The sequence below is a fragment of the Lepidochelys olivacea genome, assembly GCF_965140295.1.
Source record: "Lepidochelys olivacea isolate rLepOli2 genome assembly, chromosome: 3".
Lineage (NCBI taxonomy): Eukaryota > Metazoa > Chordata > Testudines > Cheloniidae > Lepidochelys > Lepidochelys olivacea.
Window position 1 is genome coordinate 178468417 of NC_140413.1, and position 17925 is coordinate 178486341.

At 42.2% G+C, this 17925-nt stretch overlaps 2 protein-coding genes across 3 annotated transcripts in view; one reads left to right on the plus strand and one right to left on the minus strand.

The window, feature by feature from the left end:
- Positions 1–6305: 6305 nt before the first annotated feature.
- On the minus strand, positions 6306–13170 carry MCFD2 (multiple coagulation factor deficiency 2, ER cargo receptor complex subunit). 2 transcript variants are annotated; one of them, XM_084622485.1, is made up of 5 exons: positions 13044–13170; positions 11981–12091; positions 9912–10060; positions 9126–9285; positions 6306–8171 (listed from the first exon to the last, which is right to left on the minus strand). In XM_084622485.1, the coding sequence occupies exons 2-5, from the start codon at positions 12080–12082 to the stop codon at positions 8040–8042; spliced, it is 543 nt and encodes a 180-aa protein (XP_084478611.1). In that variant the 5' UTR covers positions 12083–12091; positions 13044–13170; the 3' UTR covers positions 6306–8039. The 2 variants fall into 2 exon arrangements, with proteins under 2 accessions (XP_084478611.1, XP_084478610.1); XM_084622484.1 differs by lacking the exons at positions 11981–12091; positions 13044–13170 and adding an exon at positions 12714–12836 and having other exon boundaries at positions 6307–8171.
- Positions 12165–17925, plus strand: part of TTC7A (tetratricopeptide repeat domain 7A) — a 276049-nt gene continuing 270288 nt past the window's right edge. The window contains exon 1 of the mRNA XM_084622482.1: positions 12165–12255. The gene's annotated coding sequence lies outside the window, so the exon portion shown is untranslated. The remainder of the gene's footprint in view (positions 12256–17925) is intronic.

Sequence of the window (17925 nt, forward strand, 5' to 3'; positions counted from 1 at the left end):
ACTGTTAAGTAAGGTATTATTCAACTTGAATAAGAAGATAAAAATCTGGCAACCCCAAACAACAAACTATCTGAATCTGAATAACCCCAGGAAAACTGGCTCCTGGGAACTTCCAGGTTTGGATTTTCAGCAGGTGCATGGTTATATGCCAGAAAGATTCCTTCTTGACTCGGACAGAGAGAAGGTGAGGATTTCAACCTGGATGCTAGGAGAAAGTGAAAGAAACCTTAGGAATTAGTGGAGACGGGCCCCTCTTATGCAAGAAAAACACAGATACACTGGGATAAAATGTGAAAGTAAACTAGATGTTTGAAGAAGTTCAGTTTTGAATAATCCAGGATGATGTTAGTAACAAAGGTAAGAATTTTAAAATCATGGGATTGTTAACCTGCCAATGTCCCCTCTAAACCTGCTTTACTAATGGGAACACAGCACTGCTTTACATAACCTTTCCCAAAGCTACAACTTAATATGGGTGCTGCTAAATGATCTGCTCTGTATAGAGCTGCTATTTTTCTCTCTTGTTAACAGTGACTACTTCTCCAATAAATAAGGGTTTTTACTGTTTTTTACTGAAATACCCTCTTTGATATTTAACACTAATTTCTTGCTTTTATCTCTATTAGGCAAATTTTATTACTAGCATTACAGTAGAATCTGAAGGTCTTAATCAAGATTGGGGCTGCATTGTACTAGTTACTGTACAAATTCATAATGCCAGACATTCACTGCCCCAAAGAATTTACAATCTAAATTGACAAGACCATGAGAGGAAGGCAGAAAGGAAATATTACTGTTCCCATTTTACAGATTGGGAACTGCAGCACAGAGAGATTAAGCCCAAAATCTCACAGTTTGTGGCAAATTCTCCACATATATCTGAAGCTCCTGAGTCCCAGTCTAGTGTCTTAATCATGAGGGCTTTGTGCTGAATTATTCTGAAGAGCATGAAGGTGAAAAGCTCTTCTTGGACCTCTAACCTTCCCTTTCTTTGGGGAGGAAGATCAATGCTGGGAACCATGCTGTTTTGATGTACCTTGCCTAGGTACGGTATTGGTCTTTAGTACCAGAGAAGTCATTGATACTGAGCTGGTTTTGGTAGCTGTTGCTTTTGGTTTTGTCCCTGTCGCATCAAGTTTCTTACTAGTCTGGTCTTGGGAGTCACATTCTGGCTGATGGACAGGGAAGAGGAAAGTGCTTTTATCAATGCCTGCGCTTTTGGTTCCAAAGTACCTGTCAGACTCCCGCACAAGAAATAAATTCAGCTAAGTGTCCCTGAATTTTCTCACTCTTTAGAATAATTGGTAGAAAGAGCAACACAGGCAGATGCCACCCTCACTAAGACAAAACTAACGAGCTCTGACTGTCTGTATTAGCTAGGATGCAGTCACAAGATCGGTAGGATTTGAGGCCTGAGTTCTTTGAATCTCCCAGTGCAGTGCTTGTGGTACAAAGTGCTGGGGAAACATTTTTTAAATAGAATACATTTAAGAAAAATTTTTAAAAGGAGATGGGGAGGGAGAATTTGTAGAAAATAAACCCAAAAAGCTTAATTTACAGAAAGTGTACTAAGGGGTAGCAGGAGGACATAGCCTGATTCTGTATTACTGTCACAAGTAGTATGAGGAAACTGAGGGATGGTTGTGGCTATTCTGCTCTTTATACTCTTAGGTGCAGGGATGTCCAGGGGCATACAAGGTGCAGGTATGGTCCTACGGACACTGCTGTTTAAAGATTATCATGTGTACCTAGAGTGGTGTTGGGGACCCCAGGGCATGGCCACTACTTAAGTTGAGGGGATGGAAGGCCATAAGGGTCAAGGAAGTCTCCCTGCTCTAGGCCCAGGGGCTTCTTGTCAACCCCCCTTAACAGAACTCAGGCCTGCCTGGTTTGAATAAGCTCTGTTTTAAGAGCAAAAATGTTGCAGCCGCAGATAACGCCTTATAGTGTAAGGTTTGCTGACGCCAAGTTAAAGATAACAGGAGGAATCATAGAATATCAGGGTTGGAAGGGACCCCAGAAGGTCATCTAGTCCAACCCCCAATGGTTGACAGAGGAGACAGCTTCAAGGCCAGACAGGATGTGCTGGTTGTTTAAGTTGCTAGGAATGCTTGTTAGAGGTTGCAGGAAATAAACATTGTTGAAACCCATATAAGGAAGGCAGAGTATTTGTGCAAAGCTTTTATTGGCTGATGTGTAGTGCAGTAGCATTAAGGAATATAAAAGCGTGTGTAATGACCTGCTCTGATGTGCAGGATTTGAGATTTCTCTCCCTGTACCTTTTTCTTTGGAATTCCAAATAAACTTTTCTACTTCTCCACCCCGTTGCGATTATTGGGTGATGCACACTGGGCAACGAACCCCTGCTGTTGCTTGCCTCGGGCACACTGTGCCAGCAACAGTGGTATATACACAGACATATACCACAAAAACAACAACAGTTCAGTTTGTGAAATGAAAGCATCTCTTCCAGCTGTAGTTACAAAGTTGTGCATAGACTCTGCAAAACTCTAGTCCAGGAAACATGTAGCTTAAGGACTATCCTGGGTTATACTTAGGCCTGGGAGTATTAGAATTTTATCAGTTACACATAAAAAGCCATCAATTTCATCATATACCCACAAACTGACAAAACTATTTCCATCAATGATCATTAAAGTTCACAGGCAGGTAAAGGAAAATGTGACTTAAGAACTTAAGTTTGATTTAAGGATATTTACTTGTATATTTTGACATATGATGTTGACAATTTTCGTTGTTATAATGCTTTAACTTTTTGAACCTCAACATTCATCATTAATGTCTGACAGCCCCCCGCCCAGGTTCCTGCAATTGTGAAGATTTAGATTGGAAAAAAAACCTGCACAAAATGCTTAAACCCTATTTTGCACAACTGAAAACTTGAATCAATAAAAACAATTTAAAAATATTGAAATTTTACAAACATAAAAACTGAATTCTGCCAAGCCAAGTTATATTATTACCATCTCTGCCAGAGGCTTTTGGGACCTCCGGCCAATCAAAGAATGGCCTGTTAACAGTCTGCAAAGAAAAATAAAACAAATGGATATAAACTAGCCATCAATAGTTTAGGCTTGAAGTTAGATGAAAGTTTCTAGCCATCAGAGAAGTGAAGTTCTCGAACAGCCTTTCAAGGAGAGTAGTGGGGGGGGGGGAGAGAACCCCTGTGTTTCAAGACTGAGCTTGATAAGTAGGGCTGTCAAGCGATTAAAAAAAATTAGTCACGATTAATCAGTTTTGATTGTACTGGATTAAAAAAAGGTTATATGGAGCAATTGCAAGGCTAAATTCCAATACCATCAAAGTACTTCAAGTTTGCAGTTCCACCTACATGCTAAACGTGCTTTTGCTACTAGTTCTTGTGCTACAGATAACCCACTGACAGCAAATGAATCCCACCAGCCGTGACACAGTATGCTTACAGCATTGCAGGATTTCTACAAGTTCATGGATCAAACAAAGCCTTCAGCTTAAACAAGACTATTGCAAACTGGATAGCTACAAACTGCAGACCACTCAACATTGTAAACGACAGGCTGTTATTCAAATTGCATCTTCCAACCAATCAGTCATAAACCTTGCCCTCCTGAGGAACAACTGCTTCATGAATACATGAACTATATCACAACAAGACGACTACCAAACCGGAGCTTCTGAAAAATACACTAGCAACTGCTTTGACTGGTGCTCATTGGACAATCACAGCTATCTTGGAGTCAAGGCACACCTGATTGATGCTGCATGGAAAATGCAGTCATTTGCTTTAACAGTAACACATACTGAAGAGAGACATTATACTAAAACATATGTAGAGCATTTCTTGGATGCTGCAAAAAATGGAATATTCAAGAAAAGATAATTAGTACTAACAGTGCAATCAAAACCATGATTAATTTGTTTTGAGTTAATCGCTGAGTTAATTGTGATTGACAGCCCTACTAGGAAGTTAAATATTTAGCAAAGACAGCTTTTCTTCCAGCTGTCTTTTAAAAAAAAGAAATTGAATTAAATGTGTTAAGAGTTTTAAGTATGCTGAATTAAGGATACTCTTGCTTTATTAATATAAGCTGCCTAGTTTTTCAGGAAAAACAGGGTAAAGAAAATCTGAATTCCTAATACAAGCAGCAAGCATAAAGACAGGGGAAAAAAATTGCCTCCTTTATACATCAAAGCAAAAGATGCCATTAACTTAATTTTCTGTTTGAGGTCAATTTTAAAGGATTTATATAACTGTAGACTGAGAAGAATCGTAGAAGATTAGGCTCCGAAGAGACCTCAGGAGGTCATCTAGTCCAACCCCCTGCTCTCAAAGCAGGATCAATCCCAACTAAATCATCCCAGCAAGGGCTTTGTCAAAAACTCCAAGGATAGAGATTCTACCACCTCCCTAGGTAACCCATGCCAGTGCACCACCACCCTCCTAGTGAAATAGTCTTTCCTAATATTCAACCTAGACCTCCCCCACTGCAACTTGACTATTGCTCCCTGTTCTGTCATTTGTCACCACTGAGAACAGTCTAACCCCCCTTCAGGTGGTTGAAGGCTGCTATCAAATCCCCACCCCCACTCTTTTTAAGACTAGCTAAACCCAGTTCCCACAGCCTCTTCTCATAAGTTGTGTGCCCTCTAATCATTTTCATTGCTTTCCCCTGGACTCTCCAATTTGTCCATATCCTTTCTGTAGGGGGGGCCCAAAACTGGACGCAGTACCCCACATGAGGCCTCACTAGTGCCAAATAGAGGGGAATAATCACTTTCCTTGATCTGCTGGCAACATGCCTACTAATGCAGCCCAATATGCCGTTAGCCTTCTTGGCAACAAGGGAACACTGCTGACTCATATCTAGCTTCTCGCCCACTGTAATCCTACTGTAATCCCCAGGTCTTTTTCTGCAGAACTGCCGCTTAGCCAGTTGGTCCCCAGCCTGTAGCACTGCATGGGATTCTTCCATCCTAAGTGCAGGACTCTGCACTTGTCCTTGTTGAACCTCTTTTGGCCTAATCCTCCAATTTGTCTAGGCCACTCTGGACCCTATCTCTATCCTCCAGCGTATTTACCTCTACCTACTCCTTAGTGTCATCCGCAAACTTGCTGAGGGTGCAATCCAACCCATCATCCAGATCATTAATGAAGACGTTGAACAAAACCAGCCCCAGGACTGACCCCTAGGACACTCTGCTTGATACTGGCTGCCAACTAGACATCTAGCCGTTGATCACTACCCGTTGAGACCAAATGATCTAGCCAGCTTTCTATCTACCTTATAGTCCATTCATCGAATCCATACTTCAACTTGCTGGCAAGAATACTATGAGAAACTGTATCAAAAGCTTTGCTAAAGTCAAGGTATATCACATCCACCGCTTTCCCCATATCCACAGAGCCAGTTATCTCATCATAGAAGGCAATCAGGTTGGTCAGGCATGACTTGCCCTTGGTGAATCCATGCTGACTGTTCCTGATCAGCACTCTCTCCTCCAAGTACTTCAAAATGGATTCCTTGAGGACCTGCTCCATGATTTTTCCGGGGACTGAGGTGAGGCTGACTGGTCTGTAGTTCCCCAGATTCTCCTTTTTCCAATTGTCTAAAGTGAATCGACTTCTTCACTTTATTAAGATAACCTCATTGATAAGAATCTTTGTAAAGCTACTATCCATGTTATCTGCATCCATCTTACTCTGTTATGGCTTATGTGGTACATGCTATCCAGTAAATATTGCAGTTGACACTCAGCAGATAGAGTAGTTCAATTTGAAGTTTTAGATTTACAGATCACCTTCAAACCCAGGTCCTTTGCCAGGCTCTAGTCATTGCTGTTGTCAAAGATTCTATGATTTAACAGAGCATTCTTGATGAATGAGACAGCCACTATAACTCCAATGTTCAGGGTTCCACAATCTAATGGGCATATAATAGCTGTTCCACGTCGGCACAATCATGTAATTGTACTGCATGCTTTGATCATTCAAAGCTAGATTACAGTCTGAAACAGAACAAAGTCTGAGGTGTGAATAGAAAGAGATTTCATTTAAACCATTTAAATTGTAATTATTTTTTTAAAATGAAGCTAAACATAGCCAGAGTTAGACGTACACAGGAAAACACAATATTTCAGGAAGAACAGAGACTAATATTTTGTAAGGAATATTTGCTATTGTGACACTAATGCTGCCAGAAATAATGATTTTATTGAGCAAAAAGGGACATAGCCCTAGAGTGGTTTTTAATTCCATATATATATATATATATATATATATATATATATATATATATATATATATTTTTTTTTTTAGGTACATGGGAAACAAGGTTAGGCTGCTGGTGTGCTAGCATCACTACTTATTATGCTTATCAATACTGTCTCATTGTTTCCTTGCATTTCCCCATTTGTTGGGCTCTCATCTTATACTTAAACTCCTTGGGGGTAAAGACCATCTTTTTGTTCTATGTTGTACAACACCTAGCATAATGTAGTCCTGCTCCATGATTAGGGACCCTAGGCACCACAGTAATACAAATAATGGCAGCAAGGAAATTCAGCTGGTAGAATTGGGTGGATTTTTTTTTTCCCCTGAAGAATTAAGTGGAAAGTATTCTTGTATTATTCTTTCAACTTCAAGCTATTGCATCAGCTTCAAAATTTTATTGCTTGTATATCCCTCATAAGCCATTATACAAATCTGTCAAAATAAGGAAATATTACAAGAATATCTGACCCACAGTTTTCATTGCACAAACATTTAAACAGGAAACTTTACAAATACATTTTTCCCCATATAAGAATAGTTTTATACAGAAAGTGTCTTTACAGAAAAGCTTGCATTTAGATTCTCTCATGAACCTGATTGCTTGATGCACTAAGATTTAAGCTACACTTAAGACAGTGTCAAAAAAAGCAGCAGCACATCACTTCTATACTTAAATCTGCTCGACTTGAGTCTTGTTGAACCAAAACATTGAAAATACTCTTACGACCATTTTCGTAAGCAGATAATTCAAGTATCTTTAAGCTCTTCCAAGTGTTAATAATGAAATACTTTGTATTTTTTCTAAAAATAACACCATAATGTGTGTCAAGATACATCAATATGAATCTTAACAAGGCAGCATTACCTTCTTATACTATACGGTTGTGCTGAATAATACTATAACATAAGACCAGTCCATGGTATAGAAAAAACTAAACAGAAGTGTTGTATTAAGCCAGTTTGATAACATGAATTTCAAAATGAGTTTTCAGAAACTATTCTATTAAATGCTACAGCGTTAAATGTAATAAAAAAATACTTATGTTTTCTTAAAAAGACCATTTAGGGTAGAGAAAAATCCAGTAAAGTACTACCTCTAGAAAAGCCTGACCTATGGGAGGAAATTGAAAAATATAAATGGGTATGCCAGTAAATACAATTAAAAATATTTATTTTTGCAAAGACTTGAACTCTGTAGGGTATCGTCATTTAAAGTTCAAGCACAAACCACATTCAACAATCTTGTTTTATCTTACAATTTCTATGTTCTGAATTTTTGTACTTATATACAAGTTTTTTGTTAAGTTCTATGTTTAATGTGGAGCTGGGAAGAATTTTCTTGTAAAGGAGCACTGCAGTCACATTTTCTTGCTTTCCTGGCATTTTCTAAATTAGGGCTCTTAAGTGAGAGAGGAAAATGGTGTACTGTCTCGCTATCCTTATACTAGGAATGTAAAATAGTTTGCCAACTGAGGCTGAAGCATATGTAATTAGTAATTTTTCATATTAGCACTTTCAAGATTGAGATAGCTAGTTACTTTTTAGTCAAGTGTAATTCCATCACTTCTGATTTATGTAGTGTTCTTTCCTCACTAACACCCACACATTTCAACCTAAAGAATTAGAGTGGAATAAGAACATATCTTCCTACCATGAATACTGCAGCACAGAGGGTGGTTTGTACAATTAGTTTATAATAGACAGTAATAAGTCACATTATACTGGGTCACATTTGCATATAACTAGAAGAAATTTAAAAAAATAAAACTTATTCCAGTGATTTTGCAAACTCAGCATAATCAATGTATCCATCGTTATTTTTGTCATCATCTCGTAAGACATCATCAATTAGACTAATTAACTCTTCTTCTTTCATTGCCTGGGAGTGTTCACCACCTTCCTACAAGAAAGATATTAGTTAAAGCAGTTTCTCTCTCAATCAGTGAGTTGCAGTGCCATGGAAGGTTGAAAGTTGTATTACAATCAAAAGCAAAGAATAGCTGGCTCCCTCATTCCACATACAGTTATCCTTCAAGGTCAAATTCTTTATTATGCTCTTAAGATAAGTATATACGTGTGTGTGTGTGTGTGTATATACACACACCTATATCAGATACACCTACTATAAAGGTAAGGGGGTTGTGAAAATTTCTTACTTCAAATAAGGGGCTGCCCACCTGAAGAGGTAGAGAAACAGACTTGCAGCAAAAGAGCATGTTCACAACAGCACTGTAACATACTGGCCACACACACCATACATAGCTGGTAACTCCCCCTTTCTACCCTGCCCACCAGGCTGTTCTCTCCTCTGCATAGTCATCATGCTCTTCAAGGCCACATTCACCCTAGCAGGCCACAATGTCGAAGCCCTGGTCTACACTAGGTGGGGGGAATCGATCTAAGTTAAGCAACTTCAGCTACGTGAATAATGTAGCTGAAGTTGACGTACTTAGACCTACTCACTGCGGTGTCTTCACTATGGTGAGTCGCCTGCTGCCGCTCCCTGTCGACTCTGCCTGCGCCTCTTGTGGCGGTGGAGTACAGGGGTCAAGGGGAGAGTGCTCGGGGATCCATTTATCGCATCTAGACTAGACACGATAAATCGAGCCCCGCTGGATCGATCGCTGCCCACCGATACAGCAGGTAGTATAGACATGCCCTAAGCTAGGATAGGGCCTTTCTGGGGCACTGATTGTAAAGTTACAGATATGGTTTACTTAGTACTTTCATAAAACAAAACGAGACTGATATTACAGAAAATCTGACTATACAGAAAATACATGTTCTCATTGGAGCTACTTTTGAGTACTCATTAATTTGAAGAGCCACATGGGCTGTTATAAATACTGCTCACCTCTTTATGTACATGTGATATAGCAGTGGCAAGTTCTAATCCATCAAGCAAATTATTGCCATCATAATCATGCATTTTGAAGTAATGGAGCTGCAACTCCTGTGGGGACATCTCAGATTCTGGTTTGTCAATTACACCTTCTAAGTGTTCCATGATGTGGCTGAAAATAGAAAATAATGCCAGCTAGTTAATATTTAAAAGCCTGTTTATATTTAACTGTTCTTTGATCAGGAAAATAGTCTACAACACTTTGGATAAGATTCTGTGTGGAGCCTCTTAGAGATGTGGAACAGAACAGCTCTCCCCCTGGTCTGCGAGTGTATGGTGGTTTTAAGCCACCATTGTGCCCTCTTGATCCTGTTATGCTACAGGGGCTAGAGAGATCTTTGATATAATTTAGACAGTGGTGGGCGCCTGTCTAAGTTACAGTAGCCTCCGAAGGCTCTCTCCTTATGCCAGTCTTCCACACAGCCTGTACTGGGTGAATTCCCCCTCCCCACCCCATCAGCTTTTAGGGCCTCTTTATGATGATCTGGTTCTTCTATCCACTGTAAAGAGGAGAGAGGATGAGAATCTCACCCTGTAAGTGTTCATAATACACACTTCCCCCCAGAATGTTTTCCATGGCCAGTATATACAAGGAACAATAGTTTTGGCTAATAGATTCTCCATACTGTGTAGACAGGGCTACCAGGTCCCCGAGTCCCACTGTATAGTGGAGTCTCCAAGTTCAAAGTGAATCATTGAGCAATACAAGTTTACATTTACAGAATGCAAAATACATACTCTTTGTCTTGTACTAGGTTCTTATCAAGACGAATATTTGCTTGATGACTCTCCTCTACATGCTTCTCAGCTACAGAGGAGATCAAGAACGCAGTCACTAGGCAGAATAGCAAATACACACTAAACATCCTTGAAGCCGTCATGATCTCCTAGCAAGAGGAAAATATATACATTAATACATATGAAAAATACACTCAATAAAATGCAAGATTTTCAATGTAATGAACATAATGGGCATATAAAATCCCTATTAAATTGTAGGATGCAAGTATATTTTTCATTAATACTACTTAAAAATCACACCTTTTGTGCTAGGCAATAAAATTGGGTGTATTGTTTAGTACTTCCCCCAGCAGAAAACAGAAGGACTGCTACCAAAAATTTCTTCAGTCTCGCCAAATGCCAATTAAAAAAACCCATCTGTGATAATTCTCAGAAACTACATTTTCAGGCTGGGAATGTGCAGCTACTAATCTTTCCAGAAGCCAAAGCCACAACAATTACTTGTGACTCTGTAAATGTCTTCTAGTCAAAGAGCCACAGCAACTTCACCTAGATGCATTTTACAGTATTTTCTTAAAATCTCAGTTAGTCCGAGTAGGTCTCCTTTCTTAAGTTGCATGACATCATAAACACTACTGGAAATATTTAAAAAAACAAAGCAGCAGTGGAAATACTCCAATACCAGTTTAAAACTAGGACAGACATCTATAGAAACAGAATTTTTTAAACTGATAGCTTTGATTGTCATAATTCTAAGTTTTATTAAGCTATATTAATGAATCTTATTAACCAACAGTGCATTATAAAGTTGTTTAGAGTTCATATGTTAGTGTAGTCTTTGTTTCAATTCTTTTGTGGCTCTGTTCAATGACAAAGTGGCTATTTTGAAAATGTAGTGCTACTACCCAAATTCTAGGGTGATGTTTCCAGTATTTTCCTAGGAGATATAATACGTAATTAAGTATAAAAATTTGGCACACTACTGAAACACTTGGCACTCATTAATGTTGCTTTCTCATGGAAAAAGTATAAATCATTAAAATCATGACGTAATGAATAGAATGTAATATAGGTGAAAGCAAAATAAGTGCTTGATACAGAATGGCTTTAAGTGGTCGAATGTATTAATAAGAACTAAGACAAAAGTTATAAAGATGAACCCTACCATGAAACAATATTGATCTACTTTTTCAGAAACGTCCCTGAAGAGTCAATGACTGTACCAAATTAGGACTAAAATAGAAGTACAAAGTGATATTTACCTGTTTGCTATTATTATTTGTTTGTCAGAAGGTTTGCTATCACTTTGAGCTGCAGTAGCAGGTCAGCTAGGAGTTCCAGAGATGCAAATACTAATGGCAGCTTTCACAACTCTATGGCCTACTGCCAGGATGCTACACAGAGTTTGCATAACTTATGAAAATATTAGTTCTATTAACTAGGCATTTGGAATGGACCAATATTTCTTCACAGTTCCCCTGAACCATCTTCTTTGTCTTTGATAACAGAAAAAACAGCAAGGAAAAAAAGACACCTTTTCATGAGGACACTAACACAGTCACCATAATTGCTCATAGTTACAGAAGGTGTGAATTTAAACTGTTATACTTTACACTGATGCAAACTATTATTCAGATATATACATGACTGATGTGTTTAGTTTCTGACACTCAGGAACAGTTGAACTGAAATAAGTAATTTTTATGACAGAAGAGTGTCCACAAAGCCGTTTAGAATGATCTAACTACATGGGTTTAAAAACAAACAAAACCACCTTCAGTTAAACAAGAACTAGGGTCCAGGAAAGCCTAAGTTCTATTGTCACCTCTGCCACTGATTCACTACATGCTATATGCAAAAAGAAGAGGAGTACTTGTGGCATCGTCTCTAAGGTGCCACGAGTACTCCTTCTCTTTTTGCGGATACAGACTAACACGGCTGCTACTCTGATACAGGATATATGGCAACTCTCAAATTCTCTGCTTCGGTTTCCCCAGCTGTAAACGGAGAATAAAAGAGGACCAAGTTTTCTGCAGACGTAACTCCCCTGACTTCAATTCACTTACACCAGAAGAGAATTTGACAGAGAATCCTGAACATCGGCTACCGCTAGCTTGTAAGGGAGATGCCTGTTGAAAATGCACTGAAATCCAGACGTTCGCCTTCATGAGTTGAAGCTTTGTAAAAAAAAATAGAACTACAGCGTCACTACTCAGCCTCACTACAATTTGCGAGCAGTTAGCAGGAAAAGTGACCAGGAGGCATGGGAGCAATGACTGCAGGTTCATTCGTTCGTTTCGGTTAATCGCTTTCGCTGCCAGGGCCAAAAGGCAGCGCCACGGTACGTTTCCATCTACGTGTTACTCTAGCCCTACTCCTGCTGCTAGGCACCCCGCAAACACCCCCCTCGCGGCCCTGAGGCCTCACCCAACGGCGGTGCTGCCATCTGCCCTCCTCCTGACCCCCAACGGCAGGGGACAGAACGCGGGCTGGGCCCCGCCTGACCAGAGCTCTGCCATAGCCCCTGGGCGAGTCGCTTGGGCTGGCTCCCCGCGCGCCTCTCGCCCCGGGACAACGCCTTGCCCGACGTGGGGGGCACCCAGCGCGGGAGACCAGAGGGAGCGGACGGGCAGAGAGGCAGGTTCCTGCGCCCTGCCGCAGGCCCGCCACAAACTCCTCGCGCCCGAGCCGAGCCCGGCTGGCGGTCGGTCCCCGCCTCTGAGCGGTGTGGAGGGGGCGGCTCCTCCAGCCCCCACCAAACACGACTCTCCGCCGTGTGAGGAACGGCCCCGCACTCACCGGCTGCGCAGGTAGAATGTCCCAGGACAGGGCGCTAAGTCACGGGCAGGTGCGAGCGGGATTGGGCCAGGTCGGCCACCATCCCCAGGGTCATCTTTGACCCGACGCACGCTGGCGTCCTGCCCCGCCCCCTCCCGCTCATTGGCTTCCGTCTGCCCAGGCGGGGGGAACGTCACGGCTCCTGGAAATTCCACGTGTAACGAAAACAAAGGGACAGGTGGGGCAGAGGGGAGGGGTCAGGTGCTCGGCATGACACGCCCCCTCTCGAGTGCCCCGCCTCCTCCGTGACTCCACCCCTCCCGCCCTTTCCCACTATGACTCCTCCCCCACCTTGGTCTCCTGTGTCTGCACCTCTCCCCAGCGGTGTGGCTTGTGGTCAAGTGGGCGCGGCTGTGTATCCCGGGGGTGGGGCTCTGGCACCCCCAAGGCAGGGATGTGGCCCTGGGCACTGCCTTGTCCTGAGCCGTCTTAGGTCACTCTGCCAGCACTGCTGGTTTTGGGTCCTGTTCCCCGCCACGCCCCGCCGCAAGGTGTCCCAGGCCTGTGGCTGCCTGAGTCTGCAGGAAGCCAAGAGTGGTACAAGCCCAGCCCTGGTTGCCACACTGTTGCCACAGTGCCCATGAGTCAGGAGCGGGGATGTCACTGTGCATGGCCCAGTTTGAAAAATTCCATTGAAACACGCATAAAAGAAGAACATTCACAGCATCTGTTCCAGTTTTGTAGGCAGGCTCTGCTTGGTACCGATTCCAGTGCTGGGCAAGGCAGGTTGGAATGGAGAGCGGTGACCGTCTGCAATGGGAGAGTGTGACCATTTACATCCCAGCCCCGGCAAGGGGGCACCAAGCCTGCAGAGCCCTGCCATGCCCAGCAAGGCATATACTGCCATATTTTGAACATCTGCATAATCTACTAAGTGGGACAGGTCATCCTGTCACAGCAAATGGCTTTGGTTTGTGTATGAAGGTTGGCGTACCACTGTTTTGGGGACTTTTTTCAACTCTAGTGTGGATTTTTTCTCCCTCATGCTCTGTGTGCATGTTTGGTCTTGTTTTTTTGTCCTTGGTTCTAGAAGCTCCTCACCCTTCATGTTATAGTTGATGGTTGTGTTTATCATGTTTCTGGAGCATGCTAGTTTGGCTGCTTCACATGTGATCCCCCATGTTCTTTGCTTTCTTATATCACTAACTTAATATTCTTTATATGCATCATCACATTCTCTCATCTCCCTTGTGTTCCCTTTTGTTTACATTGTACCAGTCCACTCCCTGTTTATTCTAGGAACCTTGACTCTCTCAAGAAGTCTGTTCAGTCTTTTTGCTTTTGTAAGCATTCATCACATTGTTCTCTGTTAGTTATTAGACTAGCTTTATTGACTAATGGTCATTTATGAGCCAGATATAGTAATGAGGGAAAGACCAGATTGAAAGTATAGCTGTCAAGCTGTCCTGCAGTGTCTCAAGAGTACTAGTGCCAACCTCAGGGCAGACTTTGGAAAAAGGGCTCAAACCCCAAACTGGTTTTGAGTGCTATACTTGGATTTCACCAACCACTCATCAAGTGTAAATTCCTCAGGCACTATAATAGCCTTAACATAGAGTCACAGACAGTCTGCTGGGGTACTCTGATTTGTCTTGCCACCGTAGTAAGCCTACCTTTGTGATGGATGGTCCCTTGCCAAGGATCACAGCAATATTCAGCTTACTCCCAGTCCTAAAAGATCAGTCACTTACCCCAGGTCAGTTGCACTTTAGTTCTCACACCAAAGACAATGCTTGTAACCAGTCCTATAATAGACTATGTAAAGATATATAGGAAAATTAAAGAGTTATTTACAAGGATAAGCAGGTAAACATACATACAAAAATGAGTTACAATATTAAGTTTCCAACGTAATGGAAGCTTCTATGATAAGCAAGCACTTTAGGGCTAACCCAGGCTAAGCACTGGGGATCTTTTGTTTATGCCTAGTAATTCCTGTTGCCCTGAGTCCAAGCAGCATAAAGATACAGTTCCTCCTTGTTAGGGGGTTTTAGTCCATCTTCCCCACTCTATTTTAAGCTGCAAACTCAGCTGATGGGAGAAATTCACTTGCAAGACTCATCTTCATATTCTGGGGCAGGAGAGAGTAAACAACAAAGTTTTTTGACCTCTTCAATGTTCCATTCTAGTCCATCTGTTGTTGATAGGCCTTCCTTGTCGGCTAGGATGTAACACCTTCTATAAGAGATCAGCACTTTACACTAGTTAATGTCTCTCTCCTGGGAGGTGATCTAGAGGCTTACAATGCAAATGCTGAAATATTACCTTATAATGTGAGATACCTATGTTATAAGTGAGATTAAAGCATGCAGCAACATACAAGCATTGCATAAAGCAGGGGTAGGCAAACTATGGCCCAGGGGCCACATTCTGTCCTCCAGATATTTTAATCCGGCCCTCGAGTTCCTGCCGGGGAGCGTGGTCTGAGTCTTGCCCTGCTCCAGCCAGGGAGCAGGGTCGGGAGCTTGCCTCGCTCCACGCAGCTCCCAGAAGCAGTGGCATGTCCCCGCTCTGGCTCCTACACATAGGGGCAGCCAGAGGGCTCCACATGCTGCCCCCACAGCTCCCATTGGCCAGGAACCATGACCAATGGGAGCTGCAGGGCTGGTGCCTGCGGATGGGGCAGCACGCAGAGCTGCCAGGCAGCGCGCAGAGCTTCCTGGCTGCTGCTCCGCATAGGAGCCGGAGGGGGGACCTGCCGCTGCTTCTGAGAGCTGCTTGAAGTAAGTGCCCCCCAGAGCCTGCACCCCTGCCTCCCTCATGTGCCCCAGTCTCTTGCCCCACCCCGATCCCCCTCCCATCCTCCGAACCCCTTGGTCTCAGCCCAGAGCACCCTCCTGCAACCCCAACCCCTCATCCCCAGAGCCCGCACCCCCAGTCGGAGCCCTCACCCCCGCACTCCAACCCCCTGCTCCAGCCCAGAGCCCCCTCCTGCACCCTGAACTCCTCTTTTCTGGCCTCACCCCAGAGCCCGGACCCCCACCTGAATCCCTCATCCTCTTCTGCACCCCAACCCCCAATTTTGTGAGCATTCATGGCCTGCCATACAATTTCCATACCCAGATGTGGCTTTCGGGCCAAAAAGTTTGCCTACCCCTGGCATAAAGTCTAAACACTAAACACATTCTTAGAATTCTAATACCTGTTTTACCAATACTAACACACAACTGAGTCAGACTAATTCCAGCTATGTATATGTCAGTTGTTCAGTTGTCCAGCTGGCACCTGGTCTACCAGCATCACAATAGCACCAGTGCTGACTCTTGATGAACGTGTTCTTGCCAGGAAAGTTCCTTAATTCTTGGAAGAACCATTGAAATCAGTTTGCCTTGGAGTGTAAATCTGGATGACCATTAAGACCCCTTAGTGGTGGATGAACCCTAGGAGGGTTAGAGTTTGGTACGGATGCTCATTCAAACATTTAGGCTCTGCCAGACTTGCTATCCTAATTTTTTGTAAACCAGTTAAATGTTCAATGCAACATTCTATGTATCTGAAAATGTCTTAGCTAGTACATATGTAGGAGTCTGAGAAGGTATTAAAAGAAAGTATATTTCATCTTGTGTGCCTAGAGATATTCCACACCATAGGTATTTCCTTCTTTGTACAGTAAGACTGTGACAATTCTGGATTCCAAAACTGATATGCTATTTTGTTTTCTTTTGGTTCATCACAATTTATGAAATCAGTAAGTTCCTTTAGGGACCCCTATGTAATATTTTGTGGCTAGCAATATCTTCTAGAAAATATCTCTGTCCACTCTGTTCCTTCTATCCATTCTCTTTCTACCTCTCTTTCCCCCAATTGTCTAACAGTTCTTATATTTAAACTTTTCAGTACTAGATACATTATGGGTGTTTCCTGTTTTCAAGTTAATAACCACTTCCGGAGTGAAATAGACCTCAAGAGTTTAAGATTTTTTAGTCCAGAACACACACACACATTACTGGAAGAACAGAAAGTACTCATTATTATACTGAAGTAGTTAATCAACAGATACAGTGTTTTTTAAAATACAGTTGGATTTTAAATGTTTGCTTTTAACTGTCAGAAAATGAGAAGTTGAGGCAGCCATGTTTGTTGTGGGGGTAGTTTTGTGGGGTGTAATAAATATGGGTGCAAACTGTATCATTATTGAAAACTCTACAGTTGTGAGGTAGGAATTTAGCATCCTTGCACCCTGATTCACAACCTCTAGGTCCACGTGGCCATGTCAATTTACTGGGTGAAGTCCTAGCCCCACTGAAGTCACTTGGAGTTTTGCCATTGACTTCAACGTAGCCAAACTTTTGCTCACAATTTTAATTCACATATGTCTCAATATAGTTAATATGCATTTCTGTATAAAAATATTAACTAGAAAATGTTTCATGTTTGCTAGGCAATAAAGGATCTAGACTAATAAGTTTAGACCAGAATCTGCCATAGAAAAAACCCTGGATGGGAAATGTACTTGTGAAAAACCGCAAAAATTCATTGTGGTGCATTTTCTTCACATCCCCTTGTTGTATGGGGATATAACGGCATTGCAGAAAATGCATGTGTGTCTGTTAGTGGGGTGGGGGTAGGAGATGTGTTCAGGGATCCTTGCTAAATACTGGCCACGAGCTTAGGGATTTCTGACCAGACATGCAAAACAAGTGCCCCGCACAGATGGTCTCCCCTCTCTCTTGTGAGCATGGCAGTCTCTCATGCTGTGTTGCATAGCTGCTTCCACCATGGGAGTTAATACTAGTTTGACTGACAGACACTAACTTTCTTTGCTTTCTTTCTCATGGACTTTTAATCCCTGTTTTAGGGAAGCCTGCCCTATATAGCAGCTGCTCCTTGCTTCTTCCTCTCAGCCCTGTTTCCAGTGAAGTCCCAATCATGCATTGGGACTTCTGTGGATTGTGGGGGAGTTGAGCTGGCCTCATAGAATCTGTTTGACTCCACATGTACGTACTGTGTGTGTGTGAAATAGAGATTATCACCTTGTCACCAGGAAGCACAATCCAGTTATCACCTAAATACAACAGTATTTGTCAGCACGCTTAACTGGAAGTTCCAATGGGCATATTTTTGTGATTTTTTTCATTTTCCAATCATTTAATTTGTATCCAGGTTTTTATACCATGTCAATCACCATAGTCTCTTAAGCACTTTCCAGTGATGCATTCAGGGGTGTCACTAG